The 21,332-nt window shown below is 37.5% G+C and overlaps 1 protein-coding gene across 14 annotated transcripts in view; it reads right to left on the reverse strand.

Moving 5' to 3' along the window:
• Window positions 1–21,332, reverse strand: part of PTPRM (protein tyrosine phosphatase receptor type M) — a 472,980-nt gene that overhangs the window by 299,763 nt on the left and 151,885 nt on the right. For all 14 annotated transcript variants that reach the window (XM_027452030.3, XM_027452024.3, XM_027452023.3 and 11 more), the window contains exons 4-5: window positions 14,117–14,195; window positions 10,924–11,039 (exon numbers count right to left, since the gene is read on the reverse strand). In XM_027452030.3, the coding sequence (XP_027307831.1) occupies window positions 10,924–11,039; window positions 14,117–14,195 (195 nt within the window). The remainder of the gene's footprint in view (window positions 1–10,923; window positions 11,040–14,116; window positions 14,196–21,332) is intronic.

Raw genomic sequence — 21,332 nt, forward strand, 5'->3', positions numbered from 1 at the left:
ATTGCCCCGTTCAGGCTGGGACAGCTGCCTCCTGAACTGACTGGTCGGAGTGGGAGGAACGAATGGCGAGAAGAAAAACACACCAATGGTTAAAAAAAAGCTGAAGTAAACCACTCCACACTGTAATTTGCAAATAAAGACAGTCATAGCAGTAATAATCAGTAATAAGCAACATACATGTTGGTTCATGTAGCAGGGAAGCTAAGTGGAGGGGTCCAGCTGGAGGTGTTTCAGCCCTAATTACTGAGTCGGTCACATAGTTGGGCAACTCCCACCCCCAACCCAGGCCTCCCCCAGTGCTCTGTATCCTTCCTATCATCTTCCCTTTGGGTTTAATTTAATTTAGCCTTTACTTCAGTTCTCTTTGCCTCAAACAGCTTAAACAGCCCTTGGTCTTAAAAAAGAAGCCTCCATTCAACTCCAATTTGAACACTATGCCTCCCAGCAGCAAGTTTGTACATTTTAACTACAGTACTCATTGTAAAGGTCACTGTTTCTTTCTCCCAAAGGTCCGAGAGCAGAGCACGGAAAGCTTATTGAATTTACTTCATCAATTGCCTAACTTGTACGTGTCCCGAAGTGATTCTGCTGCTGCTGAGCTGTGCTCCATATCAAGGCAGCCTTCAGGGCCCAGAAACAGGCATACCTAACGCGCTGCTGAAACGCAAGCTGAATTTAACCACCCCCTGGTGACACAGGTCAACTGCTTCATTATCTCAAGCCTGCCAATCACCATTTGCTATATTATTTAACACTCCAGAATAACTGGGAGATTAACACATCACACCCAGGCTCTTGAAAAAAAAAAAAAAAAAGAACAATACTTCGGTCACTTCATTTTCAAATTCAGACGAGAACAGCAACAAGGGCAGGCTGCTGAAGGTGATCCCAGAACAACTTTTCTTACGGGTCACTTCATTGAATGAAAACATGTCAGGGGGTGGATTGGGATGGAGGAGAGGGACAGATTTAATTCACTTGCTTGTGCATCCCCTACAACTTGCGTATGTCCATACGCATCTTCAGGCATGCAAATTTTCTGCATGTTAATGTATATATTTATTAATTTAAGTAGTTTATTTGTTAATAACCAGGTTTTGAGTACTTGGACAGTTCTAAAACAGGGAAAAAGGAAGAAGAAGAAGGAACAACTACCTGTTAACAGAAGCTTTCTGTCTAAAGTCCAAGTTTCATATGATCCTTATTAAATTAAAATAATTATGGCTCCCTTAGGTGGCACTTCTGACTCTCTTTATAGTGAGGACTATACTATAGTAATGACTCTCTTCAGCAAGTGAGGAAGAGCAAAATCTGCTAATTTTGCAGATGACTTGAAAAAAAACTTTGCCAAACTGTTTTCAACTCCCTTAAGGTTTTGCTCTGTTGTCCATCACTAAGACCCTGGTGGATTCCATACGGTTTCCAGTTTATCTCCAAAAGCAAAACTTCTACAGCCATAATTCTTTCCAATTTACCTTTCTGCAAAGATATATTTTCGTCACAGGAGATTACCAAGCAGAGGATTAAGAGTATGAAGAATGTTGTTGTGATAAAATGTTTTTCTTCAAGACAAAAAAATTAATACCTATATTACAAGTTTTCAGTCTCTATGTTCTCTACATAAGCAGCAACAGTTGCTAACCTAGTCAAAACCAAAATACGTATTTTAGTGTCAGAAGCATCCTCTTGGCCGAGCAGCATCTACCTCTCCTAGATAGGTGATGAAGGAAGTCGCTGAAGAACACCACCCAGTGTCACTCCTTGCAATCCAATGGATGACTGGCACTACAGAGCTAAGCAGCTCTCTTCCCTCAATTTACAGTACTCTTTGTTGTACTGGATCAAACATTAGTTAGTTTTCTTGAATAAATATAATCAAAGTGGATCATGTGCACAGACCAAAAGTTTTTAGCTTCTGTTTTGTATCAGTGTCAGTGAGCTCTGTGTTGTTCCGTGGTCTAAAACCTCTCTGAATTATCAATGTTTTGACTGATGCCACAATGTAAAACTTTATAGTGGCTTCTGTCAGGTATTTTCACTGAAAATCAAATATTTTAGGTAACATTTTAAGCTTCCAAAATGCGGTCTGCGTCCTCATCACTTAGGAATAGTGGAACTGGTTTCTGAGGTTTAGGAGTGAACTTTATTCTTCCATTTACCTATGCATTTATTTAATATTAATAACAAAACATGCTGACATTTCTTCATTGTTACCAGCACTTGGCTCTTCTGCCTGGTAGGGTATTCTGGGTAGACTGGGAGGCTTACCCTGTACAACAGCTTTGCTACCCAGACTTCTGGAATGCTTTGGAGCAGAAAAAAATGTAAGATTTATTTTTATCTCCACTATTACAGTCTCATACAAGTAGTGTAAGGCTAGCATGTAGATTCACAGTAGCTTCTGCACCATCAAGCTTCTTAGTTTTCCAGCTGTGTACGTCATTGGTCACAGTAGCTCTGCAAACCACCATCCTGCTAAATGGGGAGTGGGTAGAAATAAGATGTCAGTCTAATATTCATTGGTATTTGTAGCAGGGCACTGACTTAGCAAGTTGGCCTCTACTCTTCTGTTTATTCAATGGGTTATTTTTCTCAGGAACATTAGAAATCCCTTGCAATAACCAGCGTGGGCAGCACACTGCTGTGGTGGAAAAGATTTCACTACACTTGGATGTAAAAGCAAGAGGGTGGCAAGTTGGCAATACTCATTTCCAGGACTCCTGACAGTACACCACTTCCCTGATTTTGAGAATTTAGTTTCAAAGCCATCTCAGCACTCAGAGAATAATGCCAATGGTAAGAGTACAAAACACTTCATGGGCCACTCAGCCTCGCTGACACTAACCTAAAAAAGAAAGGTGGGATACAAGGAGGAAAGTCACCTTTACTATACTTTCTTACCACACTCCAAAGACATTTTATAAATTCAGCTACACACAGTTTACTAATAAAAACACTAGGCTCAACTGTTTCTGCTGGTCATCTCTGAAATGTCACTGAAGTCAAAACACTTCACAGGTACATCGATATCAAAATGTTTTTCTGTTTCTTACATATCTTATCTCGGATTTATCATTAACTCTTCACAACTGTGTAACTTCTCCTTGGCTCTGGTACCACTAATAACTGAATAATCTCTGAAAAATCCAAGCATCAAAGAAAGATTCATCAAATCTACATATATGTCAGAATAAAAAGAGCAAGCCCAGGAAAAGAAGCCTGACTGCTGTTATCACTGATGGCAGAATGCATCCCAATAGATAGAAGAAGAATAGAGAAAACGATTTCTGTAAGTGTGGTGAAGCCTTCAGCCCTATAGACCAAACAAAAGTGATGTAACTGTTTGCAACAAAGCTTTTCACATAAGCAAAGCATTTGTGAATAATCTAACAACTGATCTAACAACTCCTTTATTAGAGGAACCGTTTTGGAAATTATGGTATGGAAAAATAGATTTGATTTCTCATATAACCTAAATATATACTGTCTAAAGGCATAAAGCACGCACTACATGCATTTGCTCACAGTTAGAGTGGAACAATTAAATATAGATATCTTATTGCAAGTATTTGGTGTGGGATCTCTAATACATATGAACATACTAAAATTTTATCAAGTTCGAATTGATATGTAGAAGGCTGAAATTTGTTACATTTCTTTTTTATGCTTTTCTTTAGGGAAAAAGAATACATAAATTAAACTAAATCATTCTATCACATTTTATAAAAGTTTTTAAAATGTAGAAAAGCAGAAAAATTGAAGTTTGTCTCCCAAAATTTTATTGCAACTGTGCAAATTTAAGCTCAAGTGGAATTAAAATAAACACAAATCCAAATAAACAATACAGTTTTGCATGTAGCTGTTTATAAAATCGGGCTGTAAAAAATACTTAAGTTAGGAGAAACAGGGATATACTGGTAACAGTGCATTGTTCCATCGATGCTTAAAAATACCTATTTGAATGTTCTTCTCTAGGAAAAAGAGTTTCTTTTTGCCAATTACACCACTGCCAGTTTATACACAGGGCTAGACCGCAGCCTCTGCATCAGCAGATGATTTTCTATTTCTGAACAATCTCCTAGCAATAAATATACTACACCCTCCACCTAAATTGCTGGAACTTGAGTAGGATAAGAGGTTCAGTAGATCAGTGTTCATTGATAGCCAAATCCCCATCCTAACTGCTTTGCTGTTCTTCTTATTGCTGAGCATTTCCTGATTCTTTCTTTACGATAGACAAAGTAAATATTGAAATAAGTAGAAACTGACATAAATAGGAATTAAGAGAAAAGACAATCCAAGACGTTAAAGTGGGAGAACAGGGGAATCTGGTCAACTACTTAAAGACAGTGAGTCTACACTGACATGCATCTCATCTCGCCCAAGAAATTCCATTTCAGAATTTCCTTATCAGTCAAGTTGCTAAATGCTACAGACAGGAGTAGTGATTTTGGAACACTATCACAAATTCAGAAAATAATTATGGTTAGGAGCGAGCTCTAGAGAGAGGTGGTCCTACCCGCCTGCTCTAAGCAGGCCAACTAGAGCTCATGACTGCGTCCAGTCAGATTTTGAGCACCTGCAGGGATGGAGACTCCCTGGCCTCTCTAAGCAACCTGTTTCAGTGTTTGAACAGGCTAACAATAAAAAATGCTTTTTTTTTTCTTATGTTTAAGTGCAATTTCCTGTATTTCAGGTTGTGCCCATTGCTTCTTGTCCTGGCACTAAGCACCTTGGAGAAGAATCTGGCTATGTCGTTCCTACTCCCTCCAAGATTTCCCTTGAGATTTTCCTTCTCCATACTGGACAAATCCCAGCTCTCTCCTCTTATGTCAGATCTTCCAGTCCCTTAACCATCAATCAGTGTAGCCATGTCTGGTTTTGTACTGGGGAGCTCAGAACTGTACCAGATGTGTCTCCCCATGGCTGGGCAGATGGAAGGATCACCTCCTTTGACTTTCTGGTAATACTCTCCTTACGCAGCTCTGGAGACTGTTGGATTTTGCAGCAAGGGCACACAGCTGGCTCACAGTCAACTTCTCCACCAGTACTGCCGGGTTCTTTGCAAAGCTGCTTTCCACCCTGTCAGACCCCAGGTATGCACTGTCACATGGGGTTATTCCTTCACTGGGGCATGACTTTGCATTTCCTTTTAATTAATTTCATAAGGTTCTTTGCCCATTTCTCCAGACTGTCAAGGTCCATCTGAATGGCAGCACAACCCTCTGGTGTATCAGCCACTCCTCCCAGCTTTGTACTGTCTGTGAACTAGCTGATACAACACAGGATGCAAGAAAGGCACTAAATATACACCGTAGGAGAGAGAGGAACACAAAGAAATCAACATACCACAAAATAGAAACAATATTAAATGGTCACCAGAATTAAAAAAAGAAATCTGTTCATTAACACCCTCTTCTCCCCTTCCTACAGGGCATTAATTATCATTCTAACAGTAAAACCACCCCAGGCTCTCTATAAAGAAATCACACTAGGATGCACGTACATCAGGATACATGGTGAAATCTTTAGTTGCTACATGTTGTTAAAGCTCCTCTCAAATCAATGGGTTCACGGCAATTTGCCATGCACAAGGTAGTTTGATCAGTGCTGGGAGACTGAGTTGTTTGTGAGCAGGAGGAAGAGGGACCTCTTGCATTCCCACAGTACACATGAACACCAAAAGACCCAACTTTTTTTTTTTTTTTTTTAAATATTCCAAAGAACATCTTGAGGCCTATTTATTTGCTCAATTTACATTACTAGTTCCACCTTTTTGTGTTGCTAAGCTGTTACAAGTGTGTATAATTTCATTTTAACAGGTAAAATGCTGCTTCATGATCTTAGCACTAGAAAAATATTTGAAGAAGTTTTTTTTTCCTTAAGTGTTATCCATGTAAATGAAATTAAATGAAAGCCTCAGAAAGTTTACACCATAACAAAAAATTCTTATGAAACTCTAGGAAATGGGTTCGTCTCCTGGGATATTTTATGCAATGCACATAATCAAGACCAGGCACACACAAGCACACGAAATATTTTGTACATCCTATAAACATATTTTGTTTTTATAATTTGCCAGGAGTGATAGCATTGGTTCTATACTCTTAGAAGGATGTTTTCAATGCTTCTCATTTGTGAGTGTATATACCTATTTGTAAGAAAACAGTTTGTTTTCCAGAACTCTCTCCGACACAGAATTTATATCTTCTTTTGAAAAAATAACAAATAACAAATACGAGTTTTGCGTATAGGGGAATAAAATCTTTCATCTTCTTTATACCTTCAGCAGAAGATTATTTAAGAAAATTGATAACATGGAAGACAGCTTTCAGGTGAGAAAAAAAAAAAAAAAAACTATACCAAATCCTTTATTAACAGGCAATAAACTGTTTACATATGGTAGATTTGCCACTAGAGTGATAATGTTCTTGCCTTCTTGGCTGCAAATACGGTAGCACATATTCTGCACGTATAAACCACAGGTTTGAAAGGTTTCACCCTCTCCCCTTCCAGAAGCACCTATCAGCCTCCTGCTTTTGGTACGTCTGGTGCTGTCACTTACATGCTGGAGATATCTCCTATTACAAGATCCTGTTGTTATTTTGACAAGGTTTTACTCTTAGGTCTATATTTTTCCAATAAAGAAATGCGTCTCAGAATATTTTAAGTAATTATTTGATTTTCAACCACTTTTAGAAGGAGGCTAGGAAAAACATTAATTCATTGAAGTGATGACCTCTTTCTTTCATCAAATATAGCTTTCCACTGGTTGAGGAACCACTCTCTCAAGAAAGTTACCCAATTTACCTCTGAGTTACCCAATTTAAATCTTTCAGGTCATTTCCCAGAAGTACTGAGCACTTGCTGTTGCAGTAACATCAGTGGACACTGAGCAAGGAAAGTGCCATGAAAAAAGGCTGCAGAGGCATAACTTTTCCCAAGTATAGCCTTGAAAACAATTATTTTAATATTTAACCAGCCTTCATTTGATAATAATTTTAATTTCAGTTACTATTGAGTATAATATTTTGTATATTTAAATATTCAATACATGCAAGTTCAAACTTCATACACCTGCAGAGAAGAAAATCTGTATACTTGTATATGTTTGGCTTGCAGTGGAAGATACCTATCTGTTTTTAAGTAAACCCCCAATTTTCTAAACTTTATTTTTCTTTGTAAACTGCTGTTTAAATTCTTGGCTGAAAGCTGGTGCTGGAAAGCAAAATGTTTGTTCTTTTAATATGCAAGGCTGAACCATAAGAAGGTTACTTTCAAAAAAAGAATTCTACCTTTTTTTCTCCCATAATACTTTTTTTTTTTTTTCTTCTGCCATTTACTAAATACTGGCTCTAATACAAGTTTTTCAGAAGACAATGCCTCAGCTGTTTTCACTTGACCATTAACTGCTCTGTGTTCCACATGTTCACTTCTTTCCAAATTCTAACTTTGGCTCCCACCTACGAACACATCCTTTTTCTTTTCTGAATTGTGTTTACTTTTCTTGGGACTCCCAACTTGTTTAGTGCCTAGTCCTTTACCTTATTGTTAGCGTCAACTTCTGGAATTTGTAGTTTCAAAGAGGAATTAGTTCAATTAAAATAAAAAGTTACAGCAATTGCTAGTCTTTACAGTGGGAGCAAAACATCATGGGGATGACATTTTTTCTCAATCATTCAATAGAATAGAAAGAGTCATCCCATACTGACAATAACCTGTGAGTTGTCGTACCCCATCACCACTTCAATTGCACAAGCTTCTGTAATACTCCAGACTTCAATGTTCCACAAGGAATAAAAGTGGGATAGGCTTGAAAATAAATAAAGAATCAATAAATAAATAAAGAATAAATAAATAAATAAAAATTAAAAAATAGAGGTGCGAGGGGACCTATGGATTTGACTTAGGACTGTTTCATGGCCTTGGCATTATTAAGCTAAGAAACTCTGTGCCATTTGCAACAATTACTCAGCAAATACAAGGAGACTAAGATAACCTACCAAGTTACAATTACTTATTTCTTCTAAGGAATTTATATCCCTAACAGTCCATCAGAGTGTAAAAAGTAACATATTTGCTTAACAGAAAAACCTGTACAACTACACTTGACATCTACTGCTGCATACAAGCTGGGGGCTACTGTATAAAAGAAATAGAAGTACAAGAGGGAAATCCTGCCAGCACTGGAAGCAATCAGAAATGTTATTGAATGCAGTGGTTCTGTGATTTCACAGGCAATTTACCTGTACTTCAGACTAACAATGTGAATCTGGAAAAAAAATGACAGGTATTGAAAATAATTTGGGAGCAAATTATTTCACGATATTTTGGAAATGCCATGTCCAAACACATTAGGAATATGGACATGATTTATGTGGCCGAAATGCTGAAAGGCCTCTGACAGAAATGGGGGTTCCTTTCGTCGTCACACAATTGTATTTAATTATTTATTAATTTATTTATTACAGTTTTCCCTTAAGGGTTTAAAAATACAAGGAAACCACTCAACAAAGAAAAGGCTTTATATTACTAGCGGACAAAGTCGGCATATAAGAGAGATTGCACAAGCTGTTTGTAGTACCACTAAAACCTTGAATTACCTGAGTGCTAGCATAAATGTTTCTACAGAACAGTGCTCGTTTTATTCTGGCTCCAGTGTACACAAGAACCTCTTTCATTAAGATGTTCTTTAACTGAATATTGCTTCTACCGTTATCAGCAACCAAAGGACCTTTAATGTCTATTTAACCAGTAATACGACACAGAAGATACCACGTTTTCTGACAGCTGTTACAGATAGCTGCATTGTGCTCGTGGTCCTGTGGCAGTGGCATGAGATGTTACAAGCAGGCATACATAGAATTCGTCAGTATCACACCATGAAACCAGATGCTCTCATTGACTGAGGGAAGACTCCAGCTCTGGGGATCTTTTACCCTGCAGTGACCTGGTATGCTAGCACACAGCTATTGGGAAGCGTATCTCTTAGCCCTGATTTGCAATATCCCACACATGGAGCTGTCTGACTGCTCTTAAAGCAGACATCTGTGGAAACTGGCAAACAAGTACAAAAACAAATCCAAGCAATCCAGGAGATCCAGCTTCTAAAAGTGTTCTTATACAAGAGCACACCTGGAAGCTGCACACTGTTGGACTGATTACCAGAGGGAACTGCAGTTATATGGGCAGGCTAAAAAAACATTGGACACATAGGAAGATGAAATTCCTCAAAAAATAGTTGGCAGCAGTCTGTCGCTACTTTCTTATCCTTCACATGGAGAAAAATAAAATCTTCTTGTAATCATGTATAAGCAAAGAATCACTTAACTAATTTCAGCAAAGTTATTCTGGAATCAGTATTGCTGAAATTACACTGCCATGAGACCTATAGAGAAAACTATAGAACTGAAGCAGGATTTCCCTATTATGAATTCTAATTTCAATTTGACAAAAGAGCATTATGCAAAAGTTCAAAGGCTCTAGAAAGGTTATCACTGACAATGTAACAACCTATTATTTTCCCCATACGTGCTAAATTCTTTTCATGACTGGAAAATCATGCTTTCACAAAATCTCAGTGGCTTAGGGAAGACAGGAGTCTAATTCTCCCATTTCAACAGTATAATACTGTCTTTAAATGGCTGGAGAGTTAGAGAAATGTCAGCCTTCTATCAGCTCAGGATGAAAATGCCCATACAAAGCCAAATAAAAACAAAGAAGACTTCCATTGCATTTTGATCAGGCTCTTTCTGTGTAGACTTAACAGTCCATCATTCATATACAGATCAATACATGTTTTTGCTTTTCAGATGTTTTTTCTTATTTGCATGCTAGTTTTCCTGTAACTACCCACATGTAGTTATATATATATATATATATATATATATATATATATATATATATAACTACCCAGCTTTTTAACCTGTCCCACATATTTGAATCATTTCCAAAATGCTTGATGAAATTGTGTACCAAGTGCGAGGTGAAAGGCAAGCTACTCTAAAAGCCTGAAATTGTTTAAATGACAAAAACAAAAACAGAGAATTTCATCTCACAGTCCCACCTGTTACTATTGCTTCCATTTCTCCTGTCCCTCCCCCTCCACATATCACAGCTCCATCTGACTGATCTCCATAGGCAGGTATCTTTATTTCCTCCTCACAGACAACATCTGAGTTCTAGCATGTTTTTCACATCCGGAAGGTAGGGGCATCTGGAGGGTGGTATATCCCTGATGCTAAATCTAAACACATGCTACTGCTTGCAATGGAGAGCAGATAACTCTGGCATGATAGCAGCAAGACAGCAGTAGAATTTGCATCCCATTACTAAAAGAGATCAAGGAAGATGCATCTTTTTGATGCAAGGTTACACATACAGACAAGGAGTTGTGAGACAGCCTCTAAATGAAGATCTGACACCTATCTAGAAGCTACATTAATGAATAAGTAAAAGTTACAGGCTCAATGACATTCTTTGGCTCTGTAAAGCAGGAAGTCTGATTTGACTGCCATACTGGTCTTCTCCAAACTTGAAAAGAAAGAATACAACTTTAGCTGAAAATACTAGCTTAAAAAAAGGCAGAGGTGAGCTAAGGATATTATGTGATATTAGATGATTATATGTGATATTGCAGTTAGGCAGAGAACATTAGGAGAAAGCGATGTGGTCTTCCTTGTGGAGTTAGCATTTATTCATTTTCTCCATAGATCATGAATAAAAACCAATCATGAAGACAAAACCAATATCATTTTCTACCACAGAACACCTACAGCAGTTCACAGCAGTTCAAAGGCACTCTAAAATATAGTATTGATCAAACAGACAGCTCTACCATTTTTCATATGTTTTACAGTCCTTTCAGAGTGGAGAACTCCCCTCCCCCCCAGACCTCAGCGTATTAGGAAAGAAATAAATTACCTGTAACCAAAGTCTGTCACTTGGACTGAGTTTCCCATTGGCAGTACACTGAAAAGTAGCAAATTGTCCTGCATTGACTTCCACACTCTGAAGACGCAAGAAATGGGGAGTTTTTGCTGTCGGAAGAAGAAAAGGTATTGAATTTATGCAACATGGATATACTGGCTATGATTAAGACATGGAACATATTTAATGGCCCCACTTTAAAAGATTCAAATCACTGACTAAATTATATTTTAGATTATTTTAATTTTATTCTTTTATTGTTCTATACCTGAGAATGAGCAGAATAGAAGGATGCTATTTAATTGTTCCTGCTGTGTGAATTACCTCAGCTCAGCATCCCTTTTGCAATAACAAACTGTATTAATACAGATGATATTGAAAACTAATTGATGTTTTGAACCAAAATCTATTAGATACTTACATTACTGACTAGACAAAACAGTAAGAAGTTGAGTGATGTTGTCAGGGAAACAGGTATTTCTTTTTAACCAGGTAGTATCTATAGAGGAGATGCTTTAAACTGTAGCATATCAAACAGCTAAAATGCCAACGTAACACTTCGCACCAACCACAGTGATATTCTTTAAATACAATTATTTTCAACAACACTGCAGAAAGCCAAAATACAATGCATTCTCCATCCCAATGCTTACTTTTCATTTAGAAAAAGAAAACACTCCCAGTAAAAATGAAAGCAATACAGCTGCAAATAACCTAACAAATGAAACAGATACTCAAACAAAAACCTTGTCTACTGAAGGAGGAAAGGCAGCATGTGTATTTTTGTTTTACTGGAAAGAGTCAACAACATGACACAGAAAAGATAGAAATTTGAAACAGAAAATCACCCTTGAAAAGGCATTATTGACCAGCCATTCAAATCCTACTGCAGACAAGGAGAATTTTTGCACTGTCTATGCTAGCAGATAAGCTAGGCATGGAACACTGCTTTCAGTCATGGAAATGTTAGTACTAGCAATAAACTAAGAAACCAAACATACGTTTTCTAGCAGAGCATTGCAACTGTTTAAAGTGTTGATGACATTTTCTTAGAAGAGCTTATCACTGGAACAAATTACATCTTTTTAGGAGCATATAAACAACCAGCTACCGGAATTCCAGAAAACAAATTATTTAATATCCAGCATAAGGCAGTATAAGAAACAGGAGATGGAATAAAATCGCCCAAGTTAATATTTAACTAAAGGAGGAAATGTTTTCATAATAACTGCTCTATTAGCAAATTTATTAGACACGGTGCTTTTCTTTTTTTTAAGCACTTTCCAATGGAATTAGGACAGACAGACTTTAGGCCAAAGTCGTCCTCTTCTTTGCCTACCAGACTGTTACAGTCTGACTATCCAGTAAAATTCTCCATCAAGTTACACATTTTTCACGCACTTTTTCTATTTCTTTTTCTTTCCCATCTCCTTTTACCCTGCTCATTTTTAATTCAGTCCTCCTGAACTCTGGAAGTATGCCTTTCTGAATTACAAGGTATGGTGTAAGTAGAAAGGTACTTTATTATTTTTTTTTTTTAAATCAAACACACACATTGATGTAAAACCTCTAACCAACCAATCACCACAACACATGCTTTTTGTGTCTACATGCAGGCTTGCTTACTACTTGGCCTTTGCCCATACTACCCTGACAACTCCCTAGTACGTATTTTTAGTATGTATTTCTCCCATTGCAATTTTTATTTAAAATGTTAATCATTTCAAAAAGTATTTTTTTCTGTCAATATATACGAAGAATATTCATATACGAAGAACACATATACGAAGAATAAGTCTTGCAAAGTTTTATCTACAAGATAGTTCAGTTCTAATTCTTACACTTTTTTTTTTTTTTTTTTTTGTAGAAAATGTAACTAGTTTGATGTCTTAATGGTTGGAAATGGTTCTATGATTCTAGGAAAGAACTGTTTCTTAAAGCTTCTGTACTGCATCATTGTCCAGTTAGAACTCTGCAAACTATGGGGTGTAACTTGGTCTCCCCATCAGTAAGAGCTACTTGCAGGTTTACAGAACAAGTGCACAGATCAAACTTCTCAAAATCTGCATAAGAAAAATTATTATGCTGATAAAGTGATGATTTAGACTTACCCTAGCCAAACCAAAGATATAAATTCAAACTGCAAAAGCACAAATACTGCCTAACAACATGAGAGCCTGCTGTGTTTATTAGAACTAAGCGATTCAGAAATAACAGCTGCTGAGGCTGCATAACTGTCTCCATGTTTCAAGAAATGTCTGTGTCTTCTTGCCACTAACACTAAAACAATTTTTATAAGGTGCTCTAATATTAACTGATAAATCACTTTTTATTTTAAACTGCAGCTCTTACTTATAAACCACAAAGAATGCATACAGGTAAAATATATCATAAAAAGAGGGTGGACAATTACACAGAATTTGGTGCCTTTTTCGCCACTTGGTTGTTTGGCAGTAAGGCTACAACCTACAACTTAACGTATGACCTTAGTAAGCCTTATTTAACCAATAGCAATTGTATGAAATAATTGTTTCTGTAAGTAGTCTGTTAATAGATAACTGTATTATTATATTAAAGCTTCAATTCACAAGGTTTTATACCAGTTTTAAAAGAACTTACAATAGTTATACGTTACACACCCTTAATAAGGGAACAATGAAACATATTTGAAAAATAAGGAATGCAAAAAAAAAATGCAGAAATTTAGCTATTATCCTGAAGTATACCTGGAAAAGTATCCTAAATCTTGTTTAGTAAAGCCACGGCCATGAGCCATCTGAGTTTTTTTTTCCTTCTACGCTTTGGAAAAGATGTCACATGAATTCCATTCAGCTCTTGCATTGCCCATTCCCCCTCATTAATGCCTCAGCTTACGGCTATTGAATTTTTGATGCTGACAGAAAGCTGTTTAACAAATCTTCATGATTCTTATTCTGAAGGAGTCGTTAGATGACCCAGGTAGGGTCTGGGGTTCATGCCTAGTGCTCTACACAAATTATACATAGGATATGTTTTCTAAGCCAGTGCAATGTTCAAATGCTAGCAACATTACATACATACTCAGCTTATTTTTATAGGAGTGACATTGTTTTCTGACAATTTCAGTATCATTTGCTGAACATTTATTGAAGCACAGTAGCACATTTGGTTTAGAGGGATGACTTTAAAATAGTATGTAGGTACTTACTACAAGGATGTCCTAAAACTTTCACTTCATCAATGGCCACATATCCAGGGTGACCTGAAGTTACCACTTCAAAAACAACCTGAGAAGTGAAAAGAGAATTTCAGTTAGCAGTTTTGTAAAAGAGGATATATAAAAATACTTTGTTATGGAAAAATACACCAACTCTTTCAACATGCTGAGAACTCCTTGAAAAGGAAGCACAATCAGAAAAGTTTCAAAATGTGTTGTTGTTACTAAAAAGGGCCAGAACATAAATCACATTTTTGTGTTTATTCTGTTTTTGGAGATTTACCAGTGTGCTCATACATAGCTCATAATGAGAAATAACTACGCTCTCTTTCCCCTTATATTTGGTCTGCTAAAATAGTTACCTAAAAATCATCTTAAGTATTAAAATTCATATTTTATTTTTAATTCTTTCACTTATGGAACACAGTTCTATTTTTATTTAATAAATGACAATTCTGCAGTATACAGAGCTTTATACAGTATCAGACATAAGCATACCTATTTTCATGAATGTATTTTCCACACTCTTAATCTTCCACCAAATGCAGTGAATTAAGTTAAGCAGATCCATATGCCACGGTTTGTTTAATGGCTATAAATAGGTCACAAAATAAATGGACTGTTCTTGTCATTTGAATTAAGCACACTCAAAAGTAAACCTCTCCAAACTTTGGCAGCCTTAGCTTTTACAGCCCGAGAATGTTTATGTGGAATAGAAGGAAACACGCCAGTAACATTCGCAGGTACGTTTCCAAAGCAATGGACACGAAGTTCATGCTCAAATCCAGGTTGTGATTTATTATCCTTTTTAAAAAAGACTTTCCTTTTGCTTGGGAAGTTAACCCTAATTTCCTCTTGTAACTAGTCTTACGACACTGAGGACTGTAAAGTTTCTAAACCACTTTTCACGTATATATTACATTTGACCTTGGAATAAATGCAGAAGGACACTGTGAACCAGAATCTTTACTGCATTATTTCAGCAGAAGGTGATGCATAATGCTAACAAGGACAACATACAGCCCCACAATATTATATCATCATTTCCTGCTGCTAAATAAACACTGATAGAACCCTGATCCTGATTTTAAAACAAACCTTGAGGTGAGCTGATTCTTTTATCAACTCTTGCCTCTGCTTTCTCCAGTCTTCCTTGTTGCCTCATCAGTGGACACCAGCCCTCCTCTTTTATCCTAAATATCACAAGATTCCTTCTAAACTCTGTCTGTTTCTCTTTCTTAAAAAATCACACACTTTTTGCACAAACAAGTTCTGCATGACAGATTGTTCAGTCACAAACCCTTGCTTGTGGCCTTCTAAATGCTTGAAGGCACTCTGATGGCACTCAGAAGTTGATAACTGCCAACCCAGAGGAACAGAGTGGACAAGGCTATGTATTTGACTCCTTGCGTGCAGCAGAGTATCCATAGCAAGACCATTCAAAATTTCAAAGTATCTCTTCCCTACAGAGAACACTCTTCTGGTGGAACCAGTATGAGGAGCCACCTAAGAAAGCAGAAGTAAGATAACATACTTCTTGAAGAATAACTTCAATTTAAAGACCTGGAAGAGCCTATCAAATGAAAGTCATTATTACCCTCATCTTAGCAGCCTTGAAATAAAAATACAGAAAGATTGGTGACTTGCACAAAGTAACCTTGAGTGTAAATGATAGCACAAGACTGAAGAAAATGGTTATGCTGGTGCCTTTGGAGGAAGGAGGAGAATGTTCCATTTCTTGAGGAGCTACCAAGACTACTAACAGCAGCATGGGTCTGAAAGACTCTAGGGCATGAAAATTACTGCACAGTGCTGTGAACCTGCAGTTAATTTAGGGGTGTTACAACACAGCAGTGAAGAACAGGGAGTAGACAGCCAGGTCTCGGAAATAGTGGAAAAATTCCAGGGGAAATGTGCTGCCACGAAGAATGTCACTAAGCAAGCTCAATCCAAGGGGGGAGGCAAAGACCAGCCTACAAAAACCCAGAGGGCTCAGGACAGCTGTGTAAAAATCTTTTTGTTTCTCTCCTACATTCCCTGGTTGCTTTGAGTTTCCTCTGTGAAAAAAAAAAAAAAAAAAAAAAGGAAGAAGGAGGAGGATGAGAAAGAGGAGAAGAAAAAGTAGAAGAAGAACGAGAAGAAAAAACTAACTAAGCTAACTGCCTAATTTTTACTGAAACAGAACATTTGCTTGTTTGTTTTTGTTTTGTTTGGTCTCTTTTGGGAAACTCACTACAAGGAGATCTTCACAAAGCCACCTGAAAGGTCTACTATCGCTGCAGATTGTTTTCAGGCTCTTCATTTTCAAATATGCTAAATTGTACAGAAGTAAAGGAGGTATTTGCACATACACACCTTTGAAGCAGTCAGCTAAATCATAAGTTTTCTGCTAAAAATATTAGTAAGATAATAGGGATTTAATATTTTTTTTACAAAGCTAATTATAAGGGCCTTTTAAAAAAAATTGTCTGGATTCCAACAAAACCAAATACCTAAGTAGAAGATCTCAAAATAATTTCTGCAATTCATAACTGGGGAGCTTAGCTACAGGTTCTCTGATAAGTTTTAAGTACTTCATTATTGCAATATAATCATGGAAAAAGCTTGTAGATCCTGAACACAAACCAGGTCCTTTGGTTCACTGGCAGAAACAACAACCTCAAAATAACTAAGTCTTATGACTTGATACTTATGACAACATTGAATGACTCAATGAGTGATCTAAAATATTCTGCTTTATCTCTAGATGACATACCAAAAATGACATTACGACAAATAAGCCAGGCAATGTATGAAGGAACTGCCAACTGGACATGATATTAAATTACAATTATTGTCGCAGAAGAGGGCAAGTTCCAAAGAAAATAATATAGGTTGCAATATTGTCAGTTTAATCAGGCTTCCATTACAGGCAATGCCCAAGCTGATACCAACCTACCTGATCATAAGTTTGGGTCTTTTCTGACAGAAAATATGCTTTTTTTTAGCAAATGGAAATAGACAGTACAGCCAGCAGTGACATACCATAGCCAAAAAGACATCACTGACATGCCTTTTATTTCATGTATTCAAGAATGCGACACATACCGCAAGTAATATAATTTCCCATCTGTTCACATGCTGTAAAATACTATCACCTTCTGTATCTAAATCCACTATTCTGTTTTATGTAAATTAATAAATTAAGATTATGGACTAAAAAAAATCTGCCTACATGAGCACGCTCCCCTTTTACAGTGAAAAAAGTAATATTTTGCTACAGATGGCATGGTTCTGGAAACCTCAGCGAGGGTACTGCATGCTGTAGGGGAGTGCTCAGGACTGGACCTAGAGGCACTCCTGGTAACTTATTTTTCCACTGAAAAGCTGTCATGGTTGTCAGGACTATTCACGGATCCAGATCGGTTTTGTTAATGATTTCCCTAGAAATAAAACCCAGCGACTTATTTCATGTCCTCTGACATACCGCATTTAAAAAGCCACTTTTTAGCAGAGTTTTGCCTTTATACCTCAGACACCAAACCCTGTATTTCCTCCCAGCTGCTACAACATCTGGGGACAATACAGACTGGCCAAAATAAAGGCGACATCCCAGCAGGCTGGGCAGCCCCTTTGATTCTTCAGCCTTATTATTCCGTCATCTTATCAGGCAGGAAACAACTGGTTAAAGCACCGAATCCGTCTGTTCAGGAAAAACTGGGGCCGGGTGCTGGCCTGGGAGCTGTTTTACACCCAGGCCTGCCAAACAGGATGCAGGGACGCGGCCTAACATGGCACTTCCCTGCCCCACCGAAGGGCAAAATTAGCTCCTCGGTTCCTGCCGCTTCCCCCTTCTACGCGGGAACAAAGGAAAGGGGCTGCTCACCAACGTGCACGCTTACTCCTGAAAATGTGCGACTCGCGATAACTTGCCCGCTCCCCAGAACAATAGGAATAAATAGTTTTTGTTAGCACACAAACATCGCTCCGTAAATTCCTGCCTTTTTTGTGGCAAAATCACAATGCTTTTAGCCGAAAGGTGGGTTGTACCTAACGTAAACACTCTACTTCACAGGACTTAAAATAGTGCTTTGTGAAAACAAGGAAGAAGAAGGACTGTTGGGAAAGCTCCACAACGTCAGGCTCCTTTTCTGCTCCCCGGGAACTGGGCTGAGCCGTGCTGCCTTCTCCTCGCTGCCTGCTCTGCTTTACCCCCAGCGTGCCTTTGCTTGGTTATATTGGACATATTGGTTATATTGTCTTGTGGCCCTGAGGGTTGAGCAACTTCTGTCTCCCCTTTTGGACCTGTCCTAGGACTGCCCCCTTTGTTACTGGAGCTACAGCTGCTTCTTCAAAGCCACCTCAACGGAGATTTCTGACCTGGTCCTTCACAGACCATGCACAAAGCTCTCAGAGCTTATTTACTTGGGCTCTCAGCAACGTTGCCACACCTACAACGTGGTTAGGCCTCACTGGTTAGGAATTTATTGTATGCCATTTGTGCCCCCATCTATCACTCCTACACAACCACCATTCAGCACTCAAAAGAGCACTTTAGCATATTAAACAACATTTAGGTGGCTGCTGCCAACCTGAGACTCCACAGAAACTTCTTAAGGGTGAACAGCACTAAAAACTAAGCTCGTAATATTCAGGCTTATTACATCTCGCTCTTCTTGTTTGTTTTTAAATCAGTTGTGGTTGAACATTTCTCTACTGAAGGCACGGAAGTTTTCTTGGTTTAGGAACCAGTGATGGGAAAAAACTACCAGGTCCTTGTTTATATGACAAAAAAGCACGTCTGCTTACTCTTGGACCTTTTTTTATTGCTGTGTGTTTTTTTTTTAAATGTAGATATGTGGTCTGCCCTGACTCATCTTTCTCAAAATACCTACTCCTCAATCACACAACTCAGTGAAGAAGAGCTATTTAAGATTTGTGACCAGTAGTGGTTCAAAAGGCAATATGCATTTCAAAGTTTCTTTTGTGTTCAAAGCACAGTTCAAGAACCGTAGGCGTGCAGCTTAATGCAGCGCATGCAACACATGAGAACATGAGCATGACCTTCACTGCTCAAGAAGCTTCATTCTTTGTCCTAGCTGATGACTGAAGTACGTTGCATGAACAGAACTCCAAGTACAGCCCGTATAAAGCAGGTTCTGAAAGAAATGAAAGTTTAAGTCCAGATTTGAAAGGCAGGTCGGATCTACAGCTTATTCCCTAAACTCCCAATTTACAGGGTAAAGTGTCAAACTGGTAAAGGGTAAATCGCATCTTAGTGTGAAGTGGTATACTGTAACTTGTGTCCTTACTGAAAAAGAATTCAGGAATTACTTCCTGGCACTTACTCCATTTTCTAATTTCAGCTTAAGAGAAAATTATGTTTAAAGAAGGTGTACTAGCATATAGAGTAGTGTACTCCACTGGAAATTATTTTTAATAATTTCAGTTCCAATTCTGGATTTTAAAACTGCAGTCTTTTGTTTTATCTGTTGTTTTCTCAAGATTTGTTTCACCTTGGTGTTGCCATGACTGACTCCCAGCAAATTACAAAAGAAGTACTTCAAAATATAAAAAGTGATAGGGGGATAGTGTGTAACTTGCTATGGTGCTGTGCCAAATTGCCTGCTTGCAGGGTTAGGAGCTAGAAACACAAGTCTCCCACCAAACTCAACTCTGCAGTGGCATTTCACATATTATAAGGTTCTTAGACTGGATATGCTTCAAAAGTGTAAAATATATTTCAAACACTACAAATTGGTCTGAGAATCATTAAGTAACCAGAAAGAAAGAAAAAAAAAAAAAAAGAGAGAGAGAGGGGAAAAAAAAAACTCTGAAATCAACATTTTTCTTCTCCCACTATAGGATTCAAACAAGGAAAAAAATCAGAACATTAAAGTGAACAAAACCAAAAATTTCCCACCATCTCCTCATTAGAGGAGTAACTTTTTCAGCACTAACTTTATCAAAACCCATCAATTTTAGGGCCTCTTAAGCTACTGAGACTGGACCCCAAGAACCTAAAAACCATCTCACCACTTATGGACATCTACATAGCATTCAATCCCCTTTTTCTATGTACATCTTAATTCTGTTCCAGTATGGAGGAGGTTGACAGAGAAGCCTTACTTTGCAGGCCATCTAAAATGGCATGATAAACTCTTTCCCTAAGACAAAAATAAGACTAGCTCCTCTAGAAAAATCTAAGCTACTTTGAAACAAACAGATCAGAGACCAAGAGCCACAGCAGAAAAGAACAAGCTGTGCTGATTATCTTTGACCCTTAAAAGGTGCTTAGCAGCTTGAACCTGTGTTACTGCAACTATACTGTAATCGGGAGCTGGACTGCAGTGTAGACATACCCTAAAGTTAAAGGCAGATAGATGCTAAGCAGTAACACTTAGAAGACTATTAATTAAGGAATTAATGTATCTTAATCAGCAGAATACTTCACAATTTAAGTTTAAATATGCAGTAATTAGACTACAATTAGTGTTACTACATGCAGGTTATCACTGTGATTTATATACATAGTACAGCTTTCATATGGGGTGAAACCTACACAAATAATTACATAGTAAAAAGAAAAGTGTACACTAAGAGAAATTAATGTCTTTGTTCAGAGACTGTACTTCTAAAGAGTCAATTCTAAATGGAAACCCAATGTGAAAGGTATTAGCAAACTTGGATAACTGGTGTTACAATAATAAAACACTACTAATTATTAAATCTTTTGAATGCTTTGCATATATGTGTTAATAATATGTGGTTTAAACAAATAAATCTTTAGAAGTTGGATTAAAATTCACTCCACACTACACAATCTAATTTCTATTCAGCTACCATTAGTGGGAGTTATTTTGCCTATGTTCTTCATGAATCAACAGCAAAACAGACTAACACCATTGTGTTTTTAAGCATCCCAGCTTGTATAAATATTACAACTCTGGAATGTTATCGTGCAATTTGTCTCTAGTACATTTTGGTTTCATTTGCAGCTAGACACCTTGTAGGTGTCCTATTAATGGACTGGAACTATAGAGTATTCACAAATATGCAGATGCCTATGTGAATATGCAATTTAAGACACAACAAAACAAAACAGACAACTACATTGTTTTCTCTCTTCATCTACTAAAGCTGAGCCTTTTCCTGAACACTACTTCTAGGAAACTACCAGCCTTCATATACGAAAAGTTAAAAAGGATGCTATCTTTTCTTAAATAAT

The sequence above is a fragment of the Anas platyrhynchos genome, chromosome 2 (genome assembly GCF_047663525.1).
Source record: "Anas platyrhynchos isolate ZD024472 breed Pekin duck chromosome 2, IASCAAS_PekinDuck_T2T, whole genome shotgun sequence".
NCBI classification, from domain to species: Eukaryota; Metazoa; Chordata; class Aves; order Anseriformes; family Anatidae; genus Anas; species Anas platyrhynchos.